Source organism: Phalaenopsis equestris, unplaced genomic scaffold, assembly GCF_001263595.1.
Source record: "Phalaenopsis equestris unplaced genomic scaffold, ASM126359v1 Scaffold000258, whole genome shotgun sequence".
In the NCBI taxonomy this organism is placed as follows: Eukaryota; Viridiplantae; Streptophyta; class Magnoliopsida; order Asparagales; family Orchidaceae; genus Phalaenopsis; species Phalaenopsis equestris.
The window spans coordinates 351,153-372,520 of NW_018164700.1; the positions used below are offsets into that span (position 1 = coordinate 351,153).

At 36.8% G+C, this 21,368-nt stretch overlaps 2 protein-coding genes and 1 long non-coding RNA gene across 3 annotated transcripts; 1 reads left to right on the plus strand and 2 right to left on the minus strand.

The window, feature by feature from the left end:
* Nucleotides 1-1,140: 1,140 nt before the first annotated feature.
* On the minus strand, nt 1,141-15,155 carry LOC110024567 (upstream activation factor subunit UAF30-like). Its single transcript, XM_020724613.1, has 3 exons — nt 15,111-15,155; nt 14,217-14,522; nt 1,141-1,425 (listed from the first exon to the last, which is right to left on the minus strand). Exons 1-3 carry the CDS (start codon nt 15,153-15,155, stop codon nt 1,306-1,308), a joined length of 471 nt encoding a protein of 156 aa, XP_020580272.1. The 3' UTR covers nt 1,141-1,305.
* Nucleotides 15,156-18,577: 3,422 nt separating this feature from the next.
* Nucleotides 18,578-19,234, minus strand: LOC110024568 (protein SPT2 homolog). Its single transcript, XM_020724614.1, has one exon. The coding sequence runs from the start codon at nt 19,232-19,234 to the stop codon at nt 18,578-18,580; it is 657 nt and encodes a 218-aa protein (XP_020580273.1).
* A 302-nt stretch (nt 19,235-19,536) lies between these two features.
* Nucleotides 19,537-20,144, plus strand: LOC110024548. The gene is made up of 2 exons (XR_002294015.1): nt 19,537-19,577; nt 19,876-20,144. It is a non-coding gene; the product is annotated as an uncharacterized LOC110024548 (long non-coding RNA).
* The last annotated feature ends 1,224 nt before the right edge of the window (nt 20,145-21,368 follow it).

A 21,368-nucleotide genomic window follows, 5' to 3' on the forward strand; every position in this document is an offset into this window, starting at 1 on the left:
AAATTAGCAACCAATAAAATCTAATAAAACCAAGTGCAAAAGCTTATAATAAATACTAGATTCAGAAGAAACACATTATTTTCAAATAGTTTATAACCAAGTACCTCATCTTGAGTAATGGCTACCAAACAAATCATCAAATTCACATAAGATATTTCATTCTATTATTAAATAGTGCCGTTAAAATCGTTAATAAGGTCACAAAAAAATGGAAGCAGATCTTTCAAGTTCAAGAAACCTAAATCAACTCTTAAGGAAACTTAAAGATGATCTGATAGAAGGGCTTTGGCTCTTTTCTTTCATCCAAGTGATTCAATCAATAGAAAAGTGGATGATTTACATACATGTCACATAATTCCCATGTATTTACATATCCAACACCTAAAATTTGATTTTTACATTAACTTTACTTATGCATGAAAAGGCGTATTAAACTTTTAAAAGGTTAGGTATAGAGGTATTTTTTATGTGATAAAAATGATTTAAATGTTAGAAATGTAAAAATCAAAGTTAAAATCAAAGTTTAGTTGATAGGCTGACAGAATAAACACACTTGCATTAAAAGCTAGATAACTTGGTTCAACCTCCAGTGAAAGGAAAACAAAAGAACATGAACTCTAAAAAGTAAAAACACTAACAAATCTATCAGAATAAGTTAACTAATCATGCAGCTTTACAGTTACTATAGGAAGCTGTCAAATGATATAAAGAAGATGATATTCATACCAGCAGTGGCACCCTCATGCTCTATGTGGTGAGCTCCATTTCACACTGCATGCACACCAATGGGGGTTTGACACCTCATTGCCATCAACATAGGTTTTAGCCACATAAATTGTGAGCACATGAACAGATTCTGCATTATACATAAAAAACAAAAGAGGCATTTGCATACATACCACCCAATTCCCATGAATTTACATATCCAACACACACCTAAAATTTGCTTTTTATATTTCTACCACCCAAATCTTTCATATAATATCAAAAATACCAAAAATACGACCATTTTAACTTTTAAAAAGTGAAACACACCTTAGCTAGGGGGGATATGTATGTAAGAAATTGAACTATAGGTGATAAAAACATTGGAATGGAGTGGTCCGTGTTTAAATCTTCCAAAACAAAAGACACAAGATCTGATCAAGGCTACCATTTCTAGGTAGAAAACTTGAAGCATTCTTTTGCAGAGACATGCAATGCCAAGCTCTAGATAGATAGCAATCTTAGTACGGTTATGCCAACAAGTATACTGAAAGAGCCTAGAACATCCATTTACAAAATCCCAACAGCTATGGAAGAAATTTACTTAAAAAAGTGAGGATTAAGCAACCCTGAGATTTCCAGAAACCCAACACGATCTCTGCCTCCAAGTATGCTTTTCAGCTTCTCATCACATACTACGATTTTCTTGTTCTCTGGATCCTATTATTTATTAGAAAAAAAAAAAGCCAAAGTCAACAGCGTGCCATTTTGATGTTATATAAAATCATGTTGGGAGTTTCACTATGAGATGAATATCGTTCAATGAAATCAAAATAATTTTTCCATGAGGCAATGAAAATATGTTTTATAATAAAATAAGTTTAACAAGGATTGCAAAACCAAACAGAAGCACAAAATAAGCATGCAGCTACTGAAATAATTAAAAACATAGGTTATGACATATTTCAAACTGTCAACAGGAAACCAGTTCAATGGTTCATTACTCTGCAGTTCAGAAATAAATTCCCAAACCAATTACAAGCAGAAAATTTTTTTGAAAGTTGGAACTTGGAACATCTTTTATTGTTTAAACGGGACCTCATAAGGAACTCAATCTGATCGAAGTCAGGAGATATCTGGATTTTATGTTAACTGGTGAGCTATATTAGCTGACATCAACATAAAGAAATTTACATGCATGCCACCCAATTCTTATGTGTTTACATATCTAACACCTAAACTTTAATATTTGCGCATATATGCCACCATAACTGTGCATGAAAAAATGTATTCAGCTTTTTATTAAGTTAAAATTTTGATATTTTTTATAAAATATGAAAGATTTGGAGGTATAAATATAAAAATCAGAATTTAGTTGTTAGATATGTATATATATAAGAATTGAGTGAAATACATGTAAATGGCCCTTACATAAAGCTAGAGTTACCTAAGCAATTGTATGGAAGTTCAAGCTGACCAAAGAAATTTGAATAAGTTTAGCCATATGCTACCCAACATAATCAAATTAATAAAAGAGCCTAAAACACATGCAAGTTGAGCAGATATTTATGGATGGTTAAAATATAAGAGTGAGCAATAAATTTATCTAGTAAGCGGCAAGCTAAGCATACAGCATTCAAGCACTGAGTTGCTACTTGAGAAAACTTTTAATTACAGTTTAATATGAGTTAAAACAAACAACAATTTAAAAGTTGACGTCTTAATTTGATCTGTTAGTTGTTTTTATAACTTATTTTACAATGTCCTTCTAATTTTAATAAGAATCTCTAAACACATGCCTACGATATAGCTTAATTTGTATTGACATTCTTAATCCCTACAGCTCTATGCAATTCTTCTATCAGTCTATTTAATGGATGGAATCATTGCTATATTCAGTGATTTTAGCAATCTTTTCTCTATTAAGTAGGTTCTACAAACATCTGCAGCTTCTAGTCTTGTAGTTCTGACTTGTTTATCTATTTCTATGGTTCTTAGAAGTTATCCTTTTCCAACAGTGTTCCGTGGCCACCCGACTATTAACTAAACGATCTTCTAATTATTTTATTTGGCAATCATGATCTTTCCCTTGTTACCAGACTGGCAATAATTTTTTTTTCTGCTATCAAACTTACAAATCTGGGGATCAATCTTTCAGAAAGTTCTATTTTTAAAAGCAACAAGCATATGCGCTTCTTTTTTACCAGTTGTAAGCAATGGGAAGGGGAATTCCCAAAAAGCTCTGTGATCATAAATATGGTCCAGGGCTATTTAGATAAAGATTTCTGGCTGCATACATCATTATTTTATTTGTGAATCAAGTGAGAGATTTAAAGATTACCATGCAAAGCCCTATCTCCATGAACAAAATATACAAATCCAACCTCTATAAGAATCACTAGGCCAAAATATTTCCACTTCGCCATTCTTCGTTCCTGTCAAACCCACTAAAAAGTTGGAAATCAATAAAAAAGTAAATTGACCTAACCCGTGGAATCATTACAATATAAGCTACACTATTTAAATTTGATATAGATTCAATTGATTTTTTATACCACTGGATCACACAAGTCCAAATATTATTTTTCATTTCATCTTCTGGTTACCGGATACTCCATAGAACTAAATCGATATTCTTTTCCATTCTGCTACATAGAAAAGAAAATTATCTTTCAAATATGAATTTTCAATATCTTTCCTTAATCATATATTGTTTTGTTGTTATACCGATCCGATGGAACAGAGAATGAAAGTGAATAAAGAATAAAAGTGAGAATAGAGCATATGTTATTTAAATAAAATTTCTAGTTGCATACATCATTACTTTCACTTGTGCGAATAGGTGAGAGAGTTAGATATTAACGTGCAAAGCCCAATCTCCATGAACAAGTAAGAGGTTTGCTTCTAGTGATTTTTTTCCCTTCTAGATTTTTTGTTTTTTATTTTCAATATTTTGTTATTGGATTGAGAGTGATTGACTTTAATCAAATTCGATGCAATCTGAATTTTAACATGTGCATGAACATTCTAAAACCATTGCATAGTTAAGTACTTTAGTAAGACAGTCAATCACTTGCTCTTTAGTGGCTACATGACTTAGCACCAGTAGACCGTTATTCAGCTTTTCCTTGATGAAGAACCAAACAGTTCTATCATATTGCACCGGGTGGTTGGCGATGTTGATCGTTGGATTGTTGTCACACCACAACTTTATTTTAGCTCCTTGGTCCACCTTGAGCTCTACCAACAAGGCTCTCAATCACATCATCTCAACAACTACTAAGATTATGACCCTATAATCTGCCTCTGTTGTTGACCTCGCTATTACTGATTGTTTCATGTTCTTCCAAGAGACCAAGTTGCCCCCTTGAAACATGTAGTATCCAACTGTGAACTTTCTATCAACCTTACAACTTGCCCAGTCAGAGTCACAATAGCCCTCAATGCTTACATGTCCATTGTTCGTGAAGATCAACCCCTTCCTTAAGTACATCTATACTGCATCCACGTGACCCTTCCTCAAATCATGCATGTAGTAACTCACCACACTTATTGAAAATGATATGTTGGGACGAGTGCGACTCAAATAGATGAGACGCCTACCCACCTCTACTACCTCTCGTGATCAATTGACTCTCCAGGCTTGCATCCCAACATGTCTGTCTTTTTTAGCAGGGCTATCACATATTTTCTCTGAGACAGAACAACCCCTCTGCTCCGCGAGACACCTCAATTCTAAGTAAGTATCTAAGTTGTCCTAGGTCCTTCACCTTAAACTCTATGCCCAAACTTGTCATCAACAAAACAATCTCACCCTCATCATCCCCAGTGACAATCATACGTCCACATACACAGCAACAATAGTAATGTGACCATCAGATCATCCAAAGAATATTGTGTGGTCAATATTGCTTTGTTGATAACTCTTCGCCTCAAACTCTTTGCCCAAATTTGATTTCAACAGAACAATCTCTCCCTCATCATCCCAGTGACAATCATATCGTCTGCATACACAACAAGAATAGTAATGTGACCATCATATCATTGAAAGAATATTGTGTGGTCAACATTGATTGTTGATAACCAATCCCTACCATTGTTTTCTTGAACCTGTCAAACCAAGCTCGAGGAGACTGTTTCAAACCATATAATGATTTTCTCAATCAACATAGCTTGGCCACAGTTTGGTTCATGCAAGCCTAGGGTATCTCCATGTACAACTCCTCTAGTAGTCCCCATGAATAAATGCATTCTTCACATTGAGTTGATATAAACTCCATTCAGTGGCCAATCAACATAGCTTGGCCACTGTTTGGTTCATGTCGAGCCTAGGGTATCTCCATGTACACCTCCTCTAGTAGTCCCCATGAATAAATGCATTCTTCACATCCAGTTGATATAAACTCCATCCACTATTCATAGCTAGAGAGAAAAGTATCGTGATTATGCTCATCTTTGTCACTAGTGCAAATGTCTCATCGTAGTCTTTCGCTACTAACCGTGCTTTATAGCGATTAATTTTTTCCTTCTGAGGTCTTATTCACCGTAAAAACCCATTTGCACCCGATTGTTTTTTTCTCAATTGGTAGCAACGCGAGCTCCCATGTTCTATTCTCATCGAGAACACCAAGTTCCTCCAACATTGAATCCTCCTTAGCAACCTGTCAACACTTGTGTATAGAGACAGTGTCCAAAGATGCAATGAATGCTCCATAAAGGTGATCCGTTAAAGTATGAGACAAACTGAATAATATCATGTGAGAAACCAAAACAATTAGGAGAATAGAGATCAGGAGGAACTTGGAAGGATCAAACCGCATTGTTGTGAGAGATCCTCCTTGAAGTTATAAGAGTGGGAGGAGAAAAGAGAGGAATTGTATCACTAGTGTAATCAGATTTTGAGGTGGATGGTGTAGGTGTCTCAGGAGTTGGGATAGACTTGTTGGCACGAGTGGTTCGACAGACACTGTTCTCTTATTTTGTCTTTTTTCTCTTTGCATACACCCTCAACTCCCCCTTGAGCTTGAGTCCAACCACCTTCGAGCTCATTTTTCTCATTTTTCAGTTCTTCCGCGGTTGATCCTTCCCAAAAAACAGGATGAGACATCGTTCCCACTTGTATCAATCTCTCACCATCACTACTCTCCCCATCTCGTCTCATACCTCCACATCAGATGAGTCACCAAAGGGTGAGATCATCTCTAATGTGTAATATGGTTCGAACTCTCTAAAAGTCACATTCATACTTACAAACAGTCTCTTCTCTATTAAGCTCCAACAAACATAACCCTTCTGAGTGGCAGAATAACTTACAAAAATACACTTCACAACTCTGGGATCCAGCTTCCATATTGATGGTTTATTATCCTTCACGAAACATGCACAACTGAATAACCTTCAATGGGAGGATACCACATTATCTCCTTTTAACAATTCACAATGAGATCGTCACTTCAACACTCTTAAGAGCATTCTGTTGATCAATTGAGCGGCTGTCAAAACAGCTTGCCTCCACATATGTTCCAAACAAGTTTTGTTAATTTATCTTTTCATACAAAAACGGATACAAATGATTCAACAAACTAAATGAAGAGTGTCTCATGTACTTGTGATGTAGCAGTAACAAATCCTCCACACTCCTCCCGGATCCTCCTACTCCAACACTCTCCACCATGGATGTCAAGGCCGAGTTCATCTCCTCTATATCCAAGTATCGAAGTTCACTATGTCATGTGTCAGACCCAAGTCTTTGGTCAGTCTTCTTTTCTTGAAAGATCACCTCAGGAATATCAAATAAAACAACAAATTTTAGTTGGACTATAATGACACTAATAGATAAAAGGTTCACTGAAAAGAAATGAGCATGCAAAACATTGAGCATGATCATATAATTTATACACTTCACAGTACACTTACCAACCACAGTTAGTGTTGTACCATCAACAGTCTGAATGTTCTCTGAAATTGCTAATTTAATATATGACGAAAACTCACTAGCAGCACCTGTCACATGTTGAGATGCACCAGAATCTGCTATTTATTTTGGCGATCTTGTGGTGGAAATGGAGACAAGAACGTGTATCAAGATTACTTTTAGTTGAGTGAGCATAAGTAGAAGTATTCCCATTGGATGAAGATTGGGTGGATGCATCCTAAGTCACATCACATACTGCAAAACATTGAGCCTGATCATATAATTTATACACTTCACTGTACAATTACCAACCATAGGTTATGTTGTACCATCAAAAATCTGAATGTTCTCTGAAATTGCTAATTTAATATATGACGAGAACTCACAAGCAACACCTGTCACATGTTGAGATGCACCAGAATCTACTATTCATTTTGGTGATCTTGTGGTGGAAATGGAGGCAAGAACATGTGTATCACGATTACCTTTGGTTGAGTGAGCATAATTAGAAGTATTCCCATTGGATGACGCTCTTAGCTTCCTCTTCAACATCTCTAAGAGCTTGTGATCCTCATCGTTAAAGACCACCCATATTTCTCCCTCATTCTCTGCTACTATCAGATTCGCTCGGTGGCCCCCTCTTCCATCTTTTTGGCCCCAACGATTACGACCACAGCCTCTAGACTGTTCGAGTCAAACCATTTCTCTCTCCTTGAGTGGCTTTACACAAGCCTTGTTTAAGTGTGTCCCACTTCATAGTTATAGCACCTGCAGGTCTCCTCCCAAGCACCTGTAATACCTAAGCTCGATGCAGTCAAAGCTAATCGTGTACCTGGAAGTCCCCTCGACTAAGAGTGTAGCTTCATGCGACTCTCTTCCAACAACATCGGCAATGGCCTCATCCAGTGAAGGAATAATTGTTCTCTGGGCTAGGAGGATCGAACTCCTCTGATCAAAGACCGGGTTCAGATGCGCCAAAAACTTAATAGTCCTCATTTGTGCAAAGGTCTCCCCCTTCTTACAACCTTGATATAGGTGAGAAGTGATTAAGATCTTGCAACAGCTGCTCCGGCTCTATGAAGTACTCCTGAATCGACCTCATGTGGTTCTCAGTCCCAGCATAGGTTATACTCAACTTTACGCAGATGTCATTCACTTTTCGAATGTCATCCACTGAAGTCACAATCAATGAAACCATCGAATTGAGTAGTCAGGTGTAAATCAACGCATGTGTGGTCCTCCACTTATTCACCTAAACACCACTGTCACTCTTTTGCTCGACCCCTATCAAGTATCTTTCTAGTCTCTTCCCTACTAAAGCAACATTGATCCGACGCGACCAACTCAAATGTGGTCGGTTCATCAAGCATTAGATCCACATGAGGGAGATCTAGTTTCACCTGCGTTGGAACACGTGTTGAGGTAGTAGCTCCTATCGAGACACTAGCTCCCTGCATGAGCTCAACCAAGACCTTCAGAAATTTAGGATTTAATTTCCCCCAAAAGTTTCAATCATTTACCTCTCATAATATCTCTGTCAACAGATATCCTCAATCACAAGGATTCAAATTTTTGTACACAATGATTCCTTCGTTCTGCCTCCAATACATGAATCCCCAAGCCCGCCTCCATTCCGTCCAGTCTAGTTGCAAGCACTACAGAATTCCCCCGTTCTGTCGCACAGGCCTTTGTTTCCCTATGTTCGCGTGATTCAAACACGACGACATGAGTACTTTCTCCTCCACCGAAGTCTTCTTCCAACCGAACAAAACCTACAGCATTGTCTCTTCGAACTCCTTGTGCCCCAGAAACCACAACGCCTTCGACTCCTACAAGTTACGATCCTTTCTCCATTCGCAGAAGCCCACACTTTCATTTCTCACTCGAAGTAAAGTTGTGATTAGATCCAATCAAGAAGGAAACAAGGGGAACGTGCCATTTTGAGACCTCTGAAACTCCACGTATTGAAACCTTCTGCTCCTTCGCATGACCAGAGTCGACGCCCCCTGCTCACTTCAACCAACGAAGCACAACTACTGAGAGAAGCAGCGATGGAATCACAATGTAGAAGGACCGCAGAGCTTCTTCTTTATCTTCGTCCGCTCACACCGCATCACAAAGATTCTCAAAACTATGGCGTCACTAATACCATAAAGAATTGTTTTGAGGTAGAAAACTTAGTCGTTTTATCAACACTTGGGCTTATATATAGAGCTTTACAACATTTACAAAAAAATCCCTAGACTTCTATTTATAAATAGAGCCCTACATTAAATCGAAATCTCAACAGAAGACAATTTGATTTTCTCATGAATTTGTTTGTTTTCACTTTACGGAGAAGGTGACAAATAGATGAACGAGATTATGAGTTTTGTTTGCTTGTTGCATAATTTCTTACATATCATTTTAGATTTGCATTAGAAACCAAAAGGCTTCCTACTTCAACACTGGAATGCCTTCAACTTTGGATCTGGGGCATTCTGTAACTTCAAGTTGAATCAATTTAAAAATAATAACTTTATGATCACTTTTTCCTAAATAAAATTTCACGCCGAAGATGCTGAAAACCTCCAAAAAAAGAATATAAAAAAAAAAGCAAATCAGCAGGTGTGGCTCCACAAGAACAAATAAATCCAGAAACACTGCACATTTTCTCCCCAAATATTAAATTTCATTATAAATTTTCCTTCAATAAATATTAAGAGCAAACATCTTGTGAATCAAATGATTTGCACTTTCCTGCATTCTTATAACCGTACAGGCATACAGATTCCATCCTTAGCATAGTGAGGGAGACATTTTTTTTACCCAGAAAACCGACACTATACATTGTTTAGCAACATGAATAAAGGTAACTCCCTCATATTTTTTTATTCACAGGACAAGGCCAGCCCATGGCTTCTTATTTCATTAATCCAATTGTCAAAGATGCTCAAAGAACTTAAACGTCAATACGTCTCCTGTCTTATCAGTTTTACCAATAGCCATTCCAGCTACTAAAATGATCTAGTCACAAAATATCAGATTAATGTACACTTGTTTGTTCTCATTGCTTCACACAGATAGATCGCTGAATGTCTAAAACGTCACTATGAAATCAACATACAATTACTTCTAAGATCTATTGCATATGACACAAGTGCACGTACACAAGTGCACGTAAAAAAAAAAAAATTGAGGAAAGGGGTTTATGCCAGTTCCAGATTACTTCAAATCCTACCACAAGATAGGTATTGAAGACATTGAATTTAACAAATCATCTAAGAATTATAGCCTAAAGCACTAAAATATATTACTACAGGAAGTTCTAGCTGTTCAAAAGCGAAATACCTGTAATAGACCAAAAATTAAAAAAAAAAACAGAAAAAAAAATTATTTGGGCAAAATTTTATTTTAGACAGAAAATGTTGGGGGAAGAGATAACCGATTAGAGAGATCCGAAGCAAAGCTTAGAACAAAAGCGTACAAAATAAGAAATTACAGTAAACACAAAAAATATTAATATTTAACGTGGAAAAACACGAGAAAAAGAAAAAATCATGAAGCCACATTACACCAGGAAAATCCATTATGAAAAATGAGGGGAATTATATAAATGACACCAAACTTAAGCCTCTCTACACTTTGGAACACAAGAACACTCATTTTCTTCTTCCTCACACAGAAGAACTTTGAAATCCAACACCTCTTCTCACACAGATCTTACAACGAAGACTTAATTTTAAGCCTCAAACTGCCCCAATGCAGTTACTGGTGATGGGTGTTGTAACAGCCGCTCCTGGCGTTGACCTCCGAGTGTTGAGGTATCAAGCACTCTATTTTTTGCCCTATACCCCCTGAGCAAATTCACGTCAAGCTTGACTGACGAAGCTGAGAGATTTCAGTGACCAACTGATCAATAAAGTCAATACTCCACATCATAACGAAAAAAAAAAAAGCATGGTCTAAAGGCAAAAATAATTTATACGTTTAGAGTAGGGAATGTTCCCTTGATACAGCATTTATGGGCATTATTGCTCCCAAGGTCTCGGCTCAAAAACTCTTCTCTCTAGAACCATAGCAGTCAGTTGGAATAGATGTGTAACCCACGCTCATAGGAAAAAGTAACGGTGAGGAAAAAACTGGATTTTGGAATGGATAGGAAGAAGAAGGCTGGAGCAGAAAAACATAGAAGAAAATTTTGCTCAATTTTCCTCACCCCACATACAAAAATCTTGTCAATCACCTTTCTCCAGTAATATTTGCGCATAAAAGGAATATGCTAACTATAAATTCCAAATGGAATTGGACTCATTCAATTTCCTTTTCCTTTTTTCTTTTGACATTAACTTACAAACCTAGTACATGCACGTCAAGTAATTGAAAGAGTTATTAGATGTAAAACAAAGTTAATACCTTGTGACGTTTTTTATTATTATTTTTTAAAAATTGAAATTACAATAATGAAAATAGCATCTCTCACTAGTGATTAAAATTTAAACAATAATAATAGTTTGTGTGTTTGTGCATGTGTGGCCATCAAAATATGTAGATGGATATCATGAGCATATGCTTAGTAATGATTCACAAAATTGAAGATTAATAATGGAATAAAATTTTTTGAACCAAATATTTTATCAAACATTTGTAAACACACATGCAAACTATGCCAACACTTAAACTTAAATTAGCCCAGAATCCCATAACCACAATAACAATGTTACTCTCAGTTAGGTAGTTAGGTTAATACTAGAAGGGTTCAAGTTACAGCATAAACCATATGGAAGTAGCACCTTTGAATCATTTGAACACAACATATAGCACAATACCCTTTGAGCTCAACCTAATAGCTAAATTCAATATGATGTGGCAATTAGGTTGAGCATAGATGTTAATGTGTCCAAGATATTAATTTTTGTAGGGTTAACCATTGAGCATCATCATTTGAACACTTTGGGAATTCATTCAAGTCAGGGTAACCGAGGATAAAGGTTACAGGGCTTTGGGCTATACTTAGTAGCTTTCATAACTATCAAGATTATAGAAGCGATATCTAAGAAAATTAAGCCAAAAGCACTCCCATTATCAATAAAAGAATTTAATTCTCACACACACACATATTATCAATATATATATATATATATATATATATTGTTGATAGAATTTTTTCTTAATTTAAATTTTTTATTTTTTAAAAGTTAAATACCGTTTTTTTAGTTTTTAAAATCTTATAAAAAGGGATTTATGGTTAGCAAACGCACATCTTATAAAGTAATAAAAAGGAACAAGGAAAATAGATGTAGAAAAGCCTATTTGGGATTTATGGTGAGCAAACACACATCTTATAAAGTAATAAAAAAGGAACCAGAAAATAAATGGTCCAAAGTCTACTTGGGATTTATGGTTAGCATATTCCTTTATCCAACTAATACAGCAGTATTGTGGAAGACAAGAAAATGTCAAAGTTTCTTTTATGCATAAGCCGACTGGAGAGAACTTAGTAAATTATTCTTCTTGGTTACGTAAGCCTCAGCTTATTCATCTCCTTCGTACCAAAACATTGGTATTTTTTGTACTACTGTGTTCATTGATCTATGTTAGTTTACATTTAGATTTCAACCAACTATTCCATGGTGTAATAGAGGAAAATACATCATAAGTTACCTTAGGAGTAACAATGACAATGAATCTTGCACGAATGAAACATTCTCTACTCTAAGAACAAAAGCTATTCTCATCTCTGATCAGCCTTAGTTTTTGTTAACTATAGCATTTTTCTTCGTTTCACAATGATTTGTGCAAAATTTATTTAATTTTTCTAATAATTTATAAAAATAATTCAATATTTGTCAATAATGACTTCTGTCTCTCTCCACCCCACCCCACTTTGCCTAGTCCAGTGAAGTAGAGAACATGTAGAGGAGAATATTTACCCATTCAGATTCACGAAGGGGTGGAAAAACTACTCATGCATTGGCTTAGTACAAACCTAATCACGAGCAATGTAAAAAAGGAAAATGGAGCCAATAAAGTTAAATACCATTTTTTAGTTTTTTAAATCTTATAACTAGGGATTTATGGTTAGCAAACACACATCTTATGAAGCAATAAAAAAGGAACAAGGAAAATAAATGGACAAAAGCCTATTTGGGATTTATGGTTAGCATATTCCTTTATCCAACTATTACAACACTATTATGGAAGACATGAAAATGTTTTTTCAAACCTTATAACAAGGAATTTATGGTTAGCAGATGCACATCTTATAAAGTAATAAAAAAGGAGCAAGGAAAATAAATGGTCAAAAGAATATTTGGGATTTAAGGTTAGCATATTCCTTTATCCATCTATTACAGCACTATTATGGAAGACAGGAAAAAGTTAAAATTTCTTTTATGCCTAAGCCGACTGAAGAGAACTAAGTAAATTATTCTTCTTGGTTACCTAAACCTCAGTTTATTCATCCCATTCATACCAAAACATTGGTATTTTTTGTACTACCGTGTTCATTGATCTAGGCTAGTTTACATTTAGATTTCAACCAACTATGCCATGGTGTAATAGAGGAAAATACACCATACGTTACCTTAGGAGTGACAATGACAATGAATCTTGCACGAATGAAACATTCTCTACTCTAAGAACATAAGCTATTCTCATCTCTGATAAGCCTTAGTTTTTGTTAACTCTAGCATTTTTCTTCTTTTCATAATGATTTGTGCAACAATTATTTAATTTTCCTAATAATTTATAAAGATAATTCAATATTTGTCAATAATAACTTCTGTCTCTCTCCATCCCACCCCACTCTGCCTAGTCCAGTGAAGTAGAGAACATGTAGAGGAAAATGGTACCCATTCAAATTCACGAAGAGGTTGAAAAACTACTCATGCCTTGGCTTAGTACAAACCTGATCACGAGCAATGTAAAAAAGGAAAATGGAGCCAATAAAGTTCAAGAAAAGGTTAAAAATCTCCTCGTAGCTTGGCTTAGCATGAAACAAATAGAAGATAATGGTGCACGTTCAAGTTACAAGACGATGCACGAGCAATGCATTCATCAACGTTGAAGCAACGAGAGGTCTTACAAAAAAGAAGGAAAGATTTACAGTACATGAGGTTCAGTAGGGGGCAAAAAAAGAACATGTGGTTACGCAGATTTATCACTTCAAAATCTACTCTGAAGAGGGAGCTGAATGTATTCCACAAGGATTCAACTAAACTGACCCAAAATTTTCTGTTAAAGCGGAGGTCTCCCTCTGGTTATCCAATGAAAATCCTTCCTTGTACTTGCAATGTGTAGTTTCCCTCCGCTTCCCTCCCCTTTCCCCTTCTCCAAACATCAACAACTATTAATTTCAAGTCTGGTTTCTCCAAAAACCACCGCCTTAAGGACTGTCTTTCTAAATACTACTTACATAAATATTGCTTGTTCGATGATGTTGTTTTATCAAATATAGTTCGTTTAAGTTCTAAATTCAACGCCATCTACATGCAAAGAAAACCCTAAAGCAGACGTTTAAAGTTCTCTCGACCAATAAAATCCCCTAAAACCCATCATCAAAACCATATCAAAACTCCCAGAGCCTCTCATCAAAAACCATAACCAGATTAAAAACCTGAAGATTATTCTCCTTGATGTAGGCCCAAATCTGCTTCAAGGCTTGTGTCCTCGGGATCTCCTTGACTCCAAGGAAAGCCTGCATTGCCGGCGACACAGGCTTGGGCTTCGTGATTCCCCTCGCCGGCCTCCTCGGCCCCGTATCCTCGGAGATAACAATGGTCTTCGTTGATGCCGACGCGCGATAGGAAAGCGTATCTTTCTTTGTTCCATAGTTTGATTCAGCTCCCACCTCGGCAACTGGCTCGCGGAGGCGAATCGAGCCGCACGGGAACCCACCGCCGCCTCCCCATATATGAAGGAACTAGAGCTTCCGAGAGAGATAAGCGCGGACATGATCAGAGGTTCGCCGCCGACGACGACAGCGGGAGGATGAGGGTTATGATATCTTCGTAAGTGAGAAGTGAAATGTGTGGAACTTTACAATATCCGCTTCTTTTCAGAAAACTGGGATTTGATCTATCTACGGTCCCGATGAGAGAGGCTCGGATGAGCGGTCATGATTTCGAGGAGCTCAGGAAGCTAATGCGGTCTGGCTGACCAACAAATTTTTTTTGGGTGAAATTTTTTAAATTATTATTTTCGGTTACAAATTTTATTGGTATCCCAAAATGAGTTAATAGTTTATACTTCATACTTACATACACTCATTTGTAATCTTAGAATGAGTACTGAGTATGAGAGAGTAGAATTGTTAATGATATTATTCGAGTTATTTGCTAAAATGAAAGCAAGTCTATACAACAAAAAGACAAGCATGAAACTCAAAAGAGAATGAACGATCAAGATGAAAGAACCTTCTTTCAAGGTAAATAATGAATCGATGATTCAATGCCGAGCATAGAGCTGTGTTTCTAAATGTTGGATAGGTTCAAGCTCTAGAGCTGATTACCTGCTTGGTAGCTGTAAGACCTACCAAAAATAAGGCGTAAATCATCTCGTTATGAGTCTCGTCGGATACCCCTCATTGGATGCGATAAGATCCGTCTAAGACCTTGCAAGATTAGGAGATTCGGTCGAGACGACAAACCAACTAGGCATGTGAGATACAAGTCCTGTAAGACTCAAGTCAAACAGAAAATGAGCCACGATTCACTCAACAAAAAAAAACAAACAAACTGATCACGTTTGACCGACCAGCCCTTCGTCCGGACCGAACGACCACCTCACAACCAACTACTTTGGTCGACCATGTCAAAAGACACCGAGCAAAATCTCCATGCAGACAAATAGCTCGACCGATCAACCCGTACTTCAGAGGGCACATACGTCACTTGATCGGTTGCCTCAGTCGGTTGACTTCAAGCTAACAGACTAGTCAATTACCGCAAATGTTTAAATTCAAATTTTAACGTAAATACTATGTAAAATCTATGCAATCAATTTGAGTCTTAATGATATTAAAAATGATTTTCATAACTGCTCTCTTTTTTCTGTAATTGTACAAAACATGCTTTTATAAATACTAAGCAACAATACAAATGAAGGGACCTCCCATCGATTCTACCCACAAAAATTTCAGACTTATACTATTATCATTTTTTTCTCTCTTTCACTCGACTCTAACTCTCAGGGCGTGATTCACAAAAGAGGAATTAGAATCCAACATATAGATTTTTTTAACGGTAGCAAATTGGAAATTGAAAAACCATTAGAAATTATTATAGTTTCTTTGATATCAATCGATAAACAATTTAAATAATTTGTGCCCAAGAGAAGGATCGAGAAGCTTAATTAAATGCTCAATTATTCAAACTTTCATCACTAATTCTTAAGACCTTTAAAATGAATAGTGACAATTTTTATTTAAAATATAGCAAGTAAACTTATAAATTTGTTTATATTATTATTGGCATTTGAAGGCCCACAAAACTTTCATATAACATTAAGAAATTTAATTAAAAAATTAAAAACTTTACTTCATGTTATTAATATGTTTCAAGTTAGAGCCTCATAAGATAAGTAAATAAACAAGTTTGAATTAACTCTTAAAACTAGCTTCCTATTTATATTTTATATACATATTAAATAGAATGATAATAAATAATAGGAAGACTTGCACACATTTTACCCATACAAAAAGAAATGTATTTCACTTAATATATACATATTTGATAATGTTCTTGAATGATCTTGAGCTCGTTGTATTCATCTTATTGATACGCTCAATTTGAGCATAAACTTGTCAAATTTAAAATCTGTTTGACATTCCAATTAGATATTAAATTTTCTAAAAATGGGCTAACGACTAAATCTATGCTTGATTTGGCTTGACTTAAGTAAATATTGATTTCATTCAATTTATCTTATTGAGTCTTATAAGTTTACTGAAATTAAAATTTCATATGGTTATTAATTGAAGTCAGTATATTTTATTGCTCAAAAGAATTATCCTCAATTTCATGTCACTTCTCAAGATCCATCTTGGATGATAAAAAATTATTGATTAAGTATTTTTTTTTAAATATTAAAGTTTTGGTTTTATAAATATAAATTTAAAATTAAGGTGTCATATATCTAAACATATAAAAATTGGGTCTTATGAATATAAATGCTCTTAAATAATATATTTTTTAAAACTATATATAAATGTCAACAAAAGTAGAAAAAAGAAAAATGCTCCAACGGTCATGAGACGCGCGAATAAACCACAAATTATGACCGTTACTTCAGCAGCTACAATCGCCGCCGTTCATCCTCAGCGGTCCCCACTTCCTTCAGGCACAAAAACACTGTAGCCTTCTGTGCACCAAACGCGCCCACCGGCGTGATTGCGGCGATCCATCGCCGACACGGAGTTGTCGCTACACGAACGGTCACACCGTCCAGAGAAAGATACACCAACGCATCTCTGTCATCCTTCCTCTCGCTTTCCGCATAGAGGCGACGTACAATCCTACAGCTTATATGCGGGCCCCGCATCTTTCTCCTAGATTGTCACCCCACCCTATCCCCATCAACGGCAAGACATTGAAGGACGACGTGGAATCATATTTAAAGCTGGTCGAACAATTGGTCTTATTGTGGGTTCTTTTTAATTTCTCATAGTAGTTAGTGTTAAGATCGATTTCATAAGAGAATGGTCCAAACTGCTTAATTCCTCTCTTTTCTTTTGGTGAAACGTTCTTTTTTTTAAGCACCGGTGCTATTTTTAAGATACTTATTTTAGCCCCAATAACTTTGTAAAAATCAATAAAATATGAATTTTTGCTTTTGTTTTATATATTATAAATAATGTTCAAAGCTTTTCATTTAAAACTCTAAATTTTATTCAATATTTCTTTACATAAAACTAGATCATACATTTAGAGCTCATTTGGGGAGGCGGTGCGACACCGCTTCACAGTTTTGTTTGTTTGTTTGTTTGGATAAACTGAATTCGTGCCATAGAGCTTCAGTTACATTGTGAAGAATGAACAACAACAAGATAACATACAAATTTCAGTCATACACGGAGTCAAGTTTTAGGGTTTTAGGGTTTAGAGTTTAGGGTGAGGTGACAGTCTTATAGTTGCGGTTTGCATTTTTCAAAAAAAAAAAAAAAAATTATAACAGTTAATGCAAATTTTCAAACATAAGATTATTTGTGAAGCTATTTTTTAATAAATTGCAACTGCCTTGAAAAAAACCATCAGTTTAACATTAAAATGAATTTTCTTTCTAAACATCTAAAGTTATCACATAAAGACCACACAAATCTTAGGTTTTTGCAAATCCACACCTAAAATTTCATATTTATTTAGGAAACACTCAAATCTTTAACTCCACATAAAAAACATTGTCATTACTAATTTCTTAAAAGTAAAATATATATTTTTTCATCATAAATTTATAAGACCAACATTTTATCAGCATAAATATCAAATTTAGAAGTGTAAGACATGTAAATACACAAGAATTATGTTACATGCATGCAAATTTCCCTCTTTTAAATCAATGATTGAACTAAAGTAGCTTTAAATTTAATCCCACCTAAATAATCTCAAACATAACATGCATAATATATAGAAAGATGTAAGGCTTCTTTTTGTTTCTATTTTTATTCTCTGATTTTTCTCTAAGGAAATAATCGTTTTATCTACAATTCCTATTTTAATTGTTTTAAAAAAGAAAACTATGATAAATATTCGGACTAAAAAATTTCCCCCAAAAAATGGTGGGTGGCCCCACAATCCACTCACTTTGCGGGCCAGACCCGAGCCCAGCTCTCACCGCCAGCCCGAGCCAGATGTGCCCATGTGAAACCGGGCCCCACCGCCAGCTCTACTCCAGCACCGCACGCTCTTGTCCGCTCGCACGCTCACAACTCTCCCTTTCTATTTATCTCTTACTTTAAACCTCTCACAGTCTCACTCCCCATCACTCTTCTCTCACAAATGGATCTCCGGGCTCTCTTCTTCCTCTCACTCCTCTCCATCGCCGCCGCCCAAGCCCCCTCATCCTCCCCTCCCGCCGCCGCCCAAGCCCCCTCATCCTCCCCTCCCGCCGCCGCCCAAGCCCCCTCATCCTCCCCTCCCGCCGCCGCCCAAGCCCCCTCATCCTCCCCTCCCGCCGCCGCCCAAGCCCCCTCATCCTCCCCTCCCGCCGCCGCCCAAGCCCCCTCATCCTCCCCTCCCGCCGCCGCCCAAGCCCCCTCATCCTCCCCTCCCGCCGCCGCCCAAGCCCCCTCATCCTCCCCTCCCGCCGCCGCCCAAGCCCCCTCATCCTCCCCTCCCGCCGCCGCCCAAGCCCCCTCATCCTCCCCTCCCGCCGCCGCCCAAGCCCGGAGCCGACACTACCCCCGCCGCAGCCGGCTGAAGTGCCGGCCCCTGCTCCGAGCAAGAAGGGAAAGAAGGATAAGAAGAAGAAAGTGGCCGCCGCCCCGACTAAACCATCCCCAATACCCGCCGCCGCACCCGCCTCTCCAACAAAGCCAGTCCAGACCCCCTCGCCGGCCGCCGACACCCCAGCTCTTCCTCCGGCAGTATCCAAATCCTTCTCTTCACCCGCTCCAACTCCTTCAGCAAAGAAGACCATTGCGCCTTCCCTCTCCCCAGACATTCTGTTCTCACTGTTTCATCAAATATAAATAGAAGATTTTTTTCAGGCATCGTCGATGTTGGCTCGAATAAAGTAGAAAATTTATTACCTTATCAAAAGAAACCTAAATTCAAATTTTGATTTAAGAGAACCTTGGATTTATTATTTATTTATTTTTATGTTTAGTTGAATGTAAGTTAAATCTATGATTAAATATTAATATGCTAACAAACATCATTGTCGTAAAAATTCAATTCCGTTGGCGCATTCACCTGTTTCTCAGCCGATTGGTCCGGAGACTGGGCCCAGCGCCGCCGCCGCCGCCGCCTCCGACGAAGCGGTATATCCACTGTCTTCTTCTTTATTTTTCTTCAGTTGTGATTTCTACTTCTCTGTGCTCTAGATGCGTTCAGATCCGAACGTTGCAATTCAAACAGACGGACCGTAGGGACAACGGTCACGTCTCCTCATAGAGCCGTTAGATGATTAGTATTTAATATTAATAAGTTTAGTTGATATGGCGTATAGTTGGGGGGCAAATTATATGCATAACACATGAAATATTGCTATTTACAAATCTATCAACCTATTTCATCCTTAGTTTTTTGCTTATATTTTTTTCATCTGTGAAAACGCAGAACGGTGCAGAGAGGGTGATGTCCGTGAAGAAGATGGTTGGTGGATTTATCTCAACATGGGCCCTCCTTTTTGCCTTGTTCTGCTAGATCGGAAGATGCCATTAAATTAAATATAAATTCGACTATTTTGTATTTCAGTCCTCTCCCCGGCTGTAATTTTTTTCTATTATTATTTTAATATTGTGCTGCTCATTTCTTGTACGGATTGTTAGATGTAAACTCACATTATTTCACTTTGGATTCTTTGCCCCGCACAGGCCTCTGTTTAATATCATTTGTTCTTATTTATTTTGTTTTCTTATTAAAAAGTTGGGGCCTTTACATGCATAGCAATTAATTCTCATGTATTTACATATCTAACACTTAAATTTTAGTTTTTTATATTTATACCACCAAGATCTTTCACATCACATAAAAAAAAAAAAACCAAAGTTCTAAAAAAAAGAAATACACATTGTTCAAGCTTGAATAAGATGTTACATGTATAAATTAAAATTTAGGCGTTAGATATGTAAATACATAAAAATTGAGTGGTATGCATGTAAATTTTCCTTACAAATTTTTACAAAGATACGTGCTTTATCAATAATGTGCGATCAAAGTGCAGCCTTGAGATAGAAGTAAAGTTTGATGCAAATCTTTGGGAGGGGTATAATGTGAAAGAAATGCTTTTGACAACTTTAGTTTGTGCTTTAAGTGCTGCATGAAAGTAGGTATTTTTCATAATATTATTCCCTTGGGACTAAGAAAATGGCAGCCTTGGCTTCTACAGTATGGGGGTAGCAAATTGTATTGTCAAAAATGTTCACTAATTCGCTCTATTTTGGGCAATATATACCTTAGCTTATTGAGACATAGCCAGAGGAGAGATAATGGAGATATCTGAATAGTTAATGGACAAAGTTGATGAATAAAAACATTCCCCAAAGTTCAAGTAAAAGAGGCAATAGATGTTGGCTTATTGAGAGAGACGTAGCAAGAGAGGTAGTGAGAGATACTTGAGGATATGAACAAATTTGACTAAGACAAGACACTCCAAAGTCTAATAATAGCCCAACACCTTCACAAGGGCATCAAAGATGTAAACAGACAACATTGCTGCTCCAATAAAGAGGCGATATGTGCTTAAATATTGAAGGCACGAGAGGTTGAGAGATAGTGAGAGATATATCTTGAATGTTGGGACTAAAAGAAAGGAAACAATGAGCAAAAGGAAAGAGACAACGATTCAAGAACATTATATAAACAAATTTGACCAAGGCAAGACATCATATATGTTGCCCAACATCTTCACAAGAGCACCAAAGATGTAAGTAGACAACATTTGTCCTCCAATAAAGAGGCATCAGGTGCTTAAATATTGGAGAAGCCACTAGGGAGGGAGGGAGGGAGGGTTGAGATACATCTTGAATGCTTGGAGTATAAGAAAGGAAACAATAAAGAAAAGGAGGGAGACAGCGATTCGAGAACATCATATGACTTTTTGAGTTGTT

What these genes read in the sequence shown, in the direction of transcription:
- LOC110024567 (XM_020724613.1), bottom strand. Translation starts at nt 15,155, where the DNA reads ATGATTTACGCCTTATTTTTGGTAGGTCTTACAGCTACCAAGCAG. An exon ending in GTCTTACAGCTACCAAGCAG is followed by an intron (nt 14,523 to 15,110) that starts GTAATCAGCTCT and finishes CGGAAGCTCTAG; the next exon opens with TTCCTTCATATATGGGGAGG. An exon ending in TCAAGGAGAATAATCTTCAG is followed by an intron (nt 1,426 to 14,216) that starts GTTTTTAATCTG and finishes AATAAATAATAG; the next exon opens with GATCCAGAGAACAAGAAAAT.
- LOC110024568 (XM_020724614.1), bottom strand. Translation starts at nt 19,234, where the DNA reads ATGGTCTTCTTTGCTGAAGGAGTTGGAGCGGGTGAAGAGAAGGATTTG.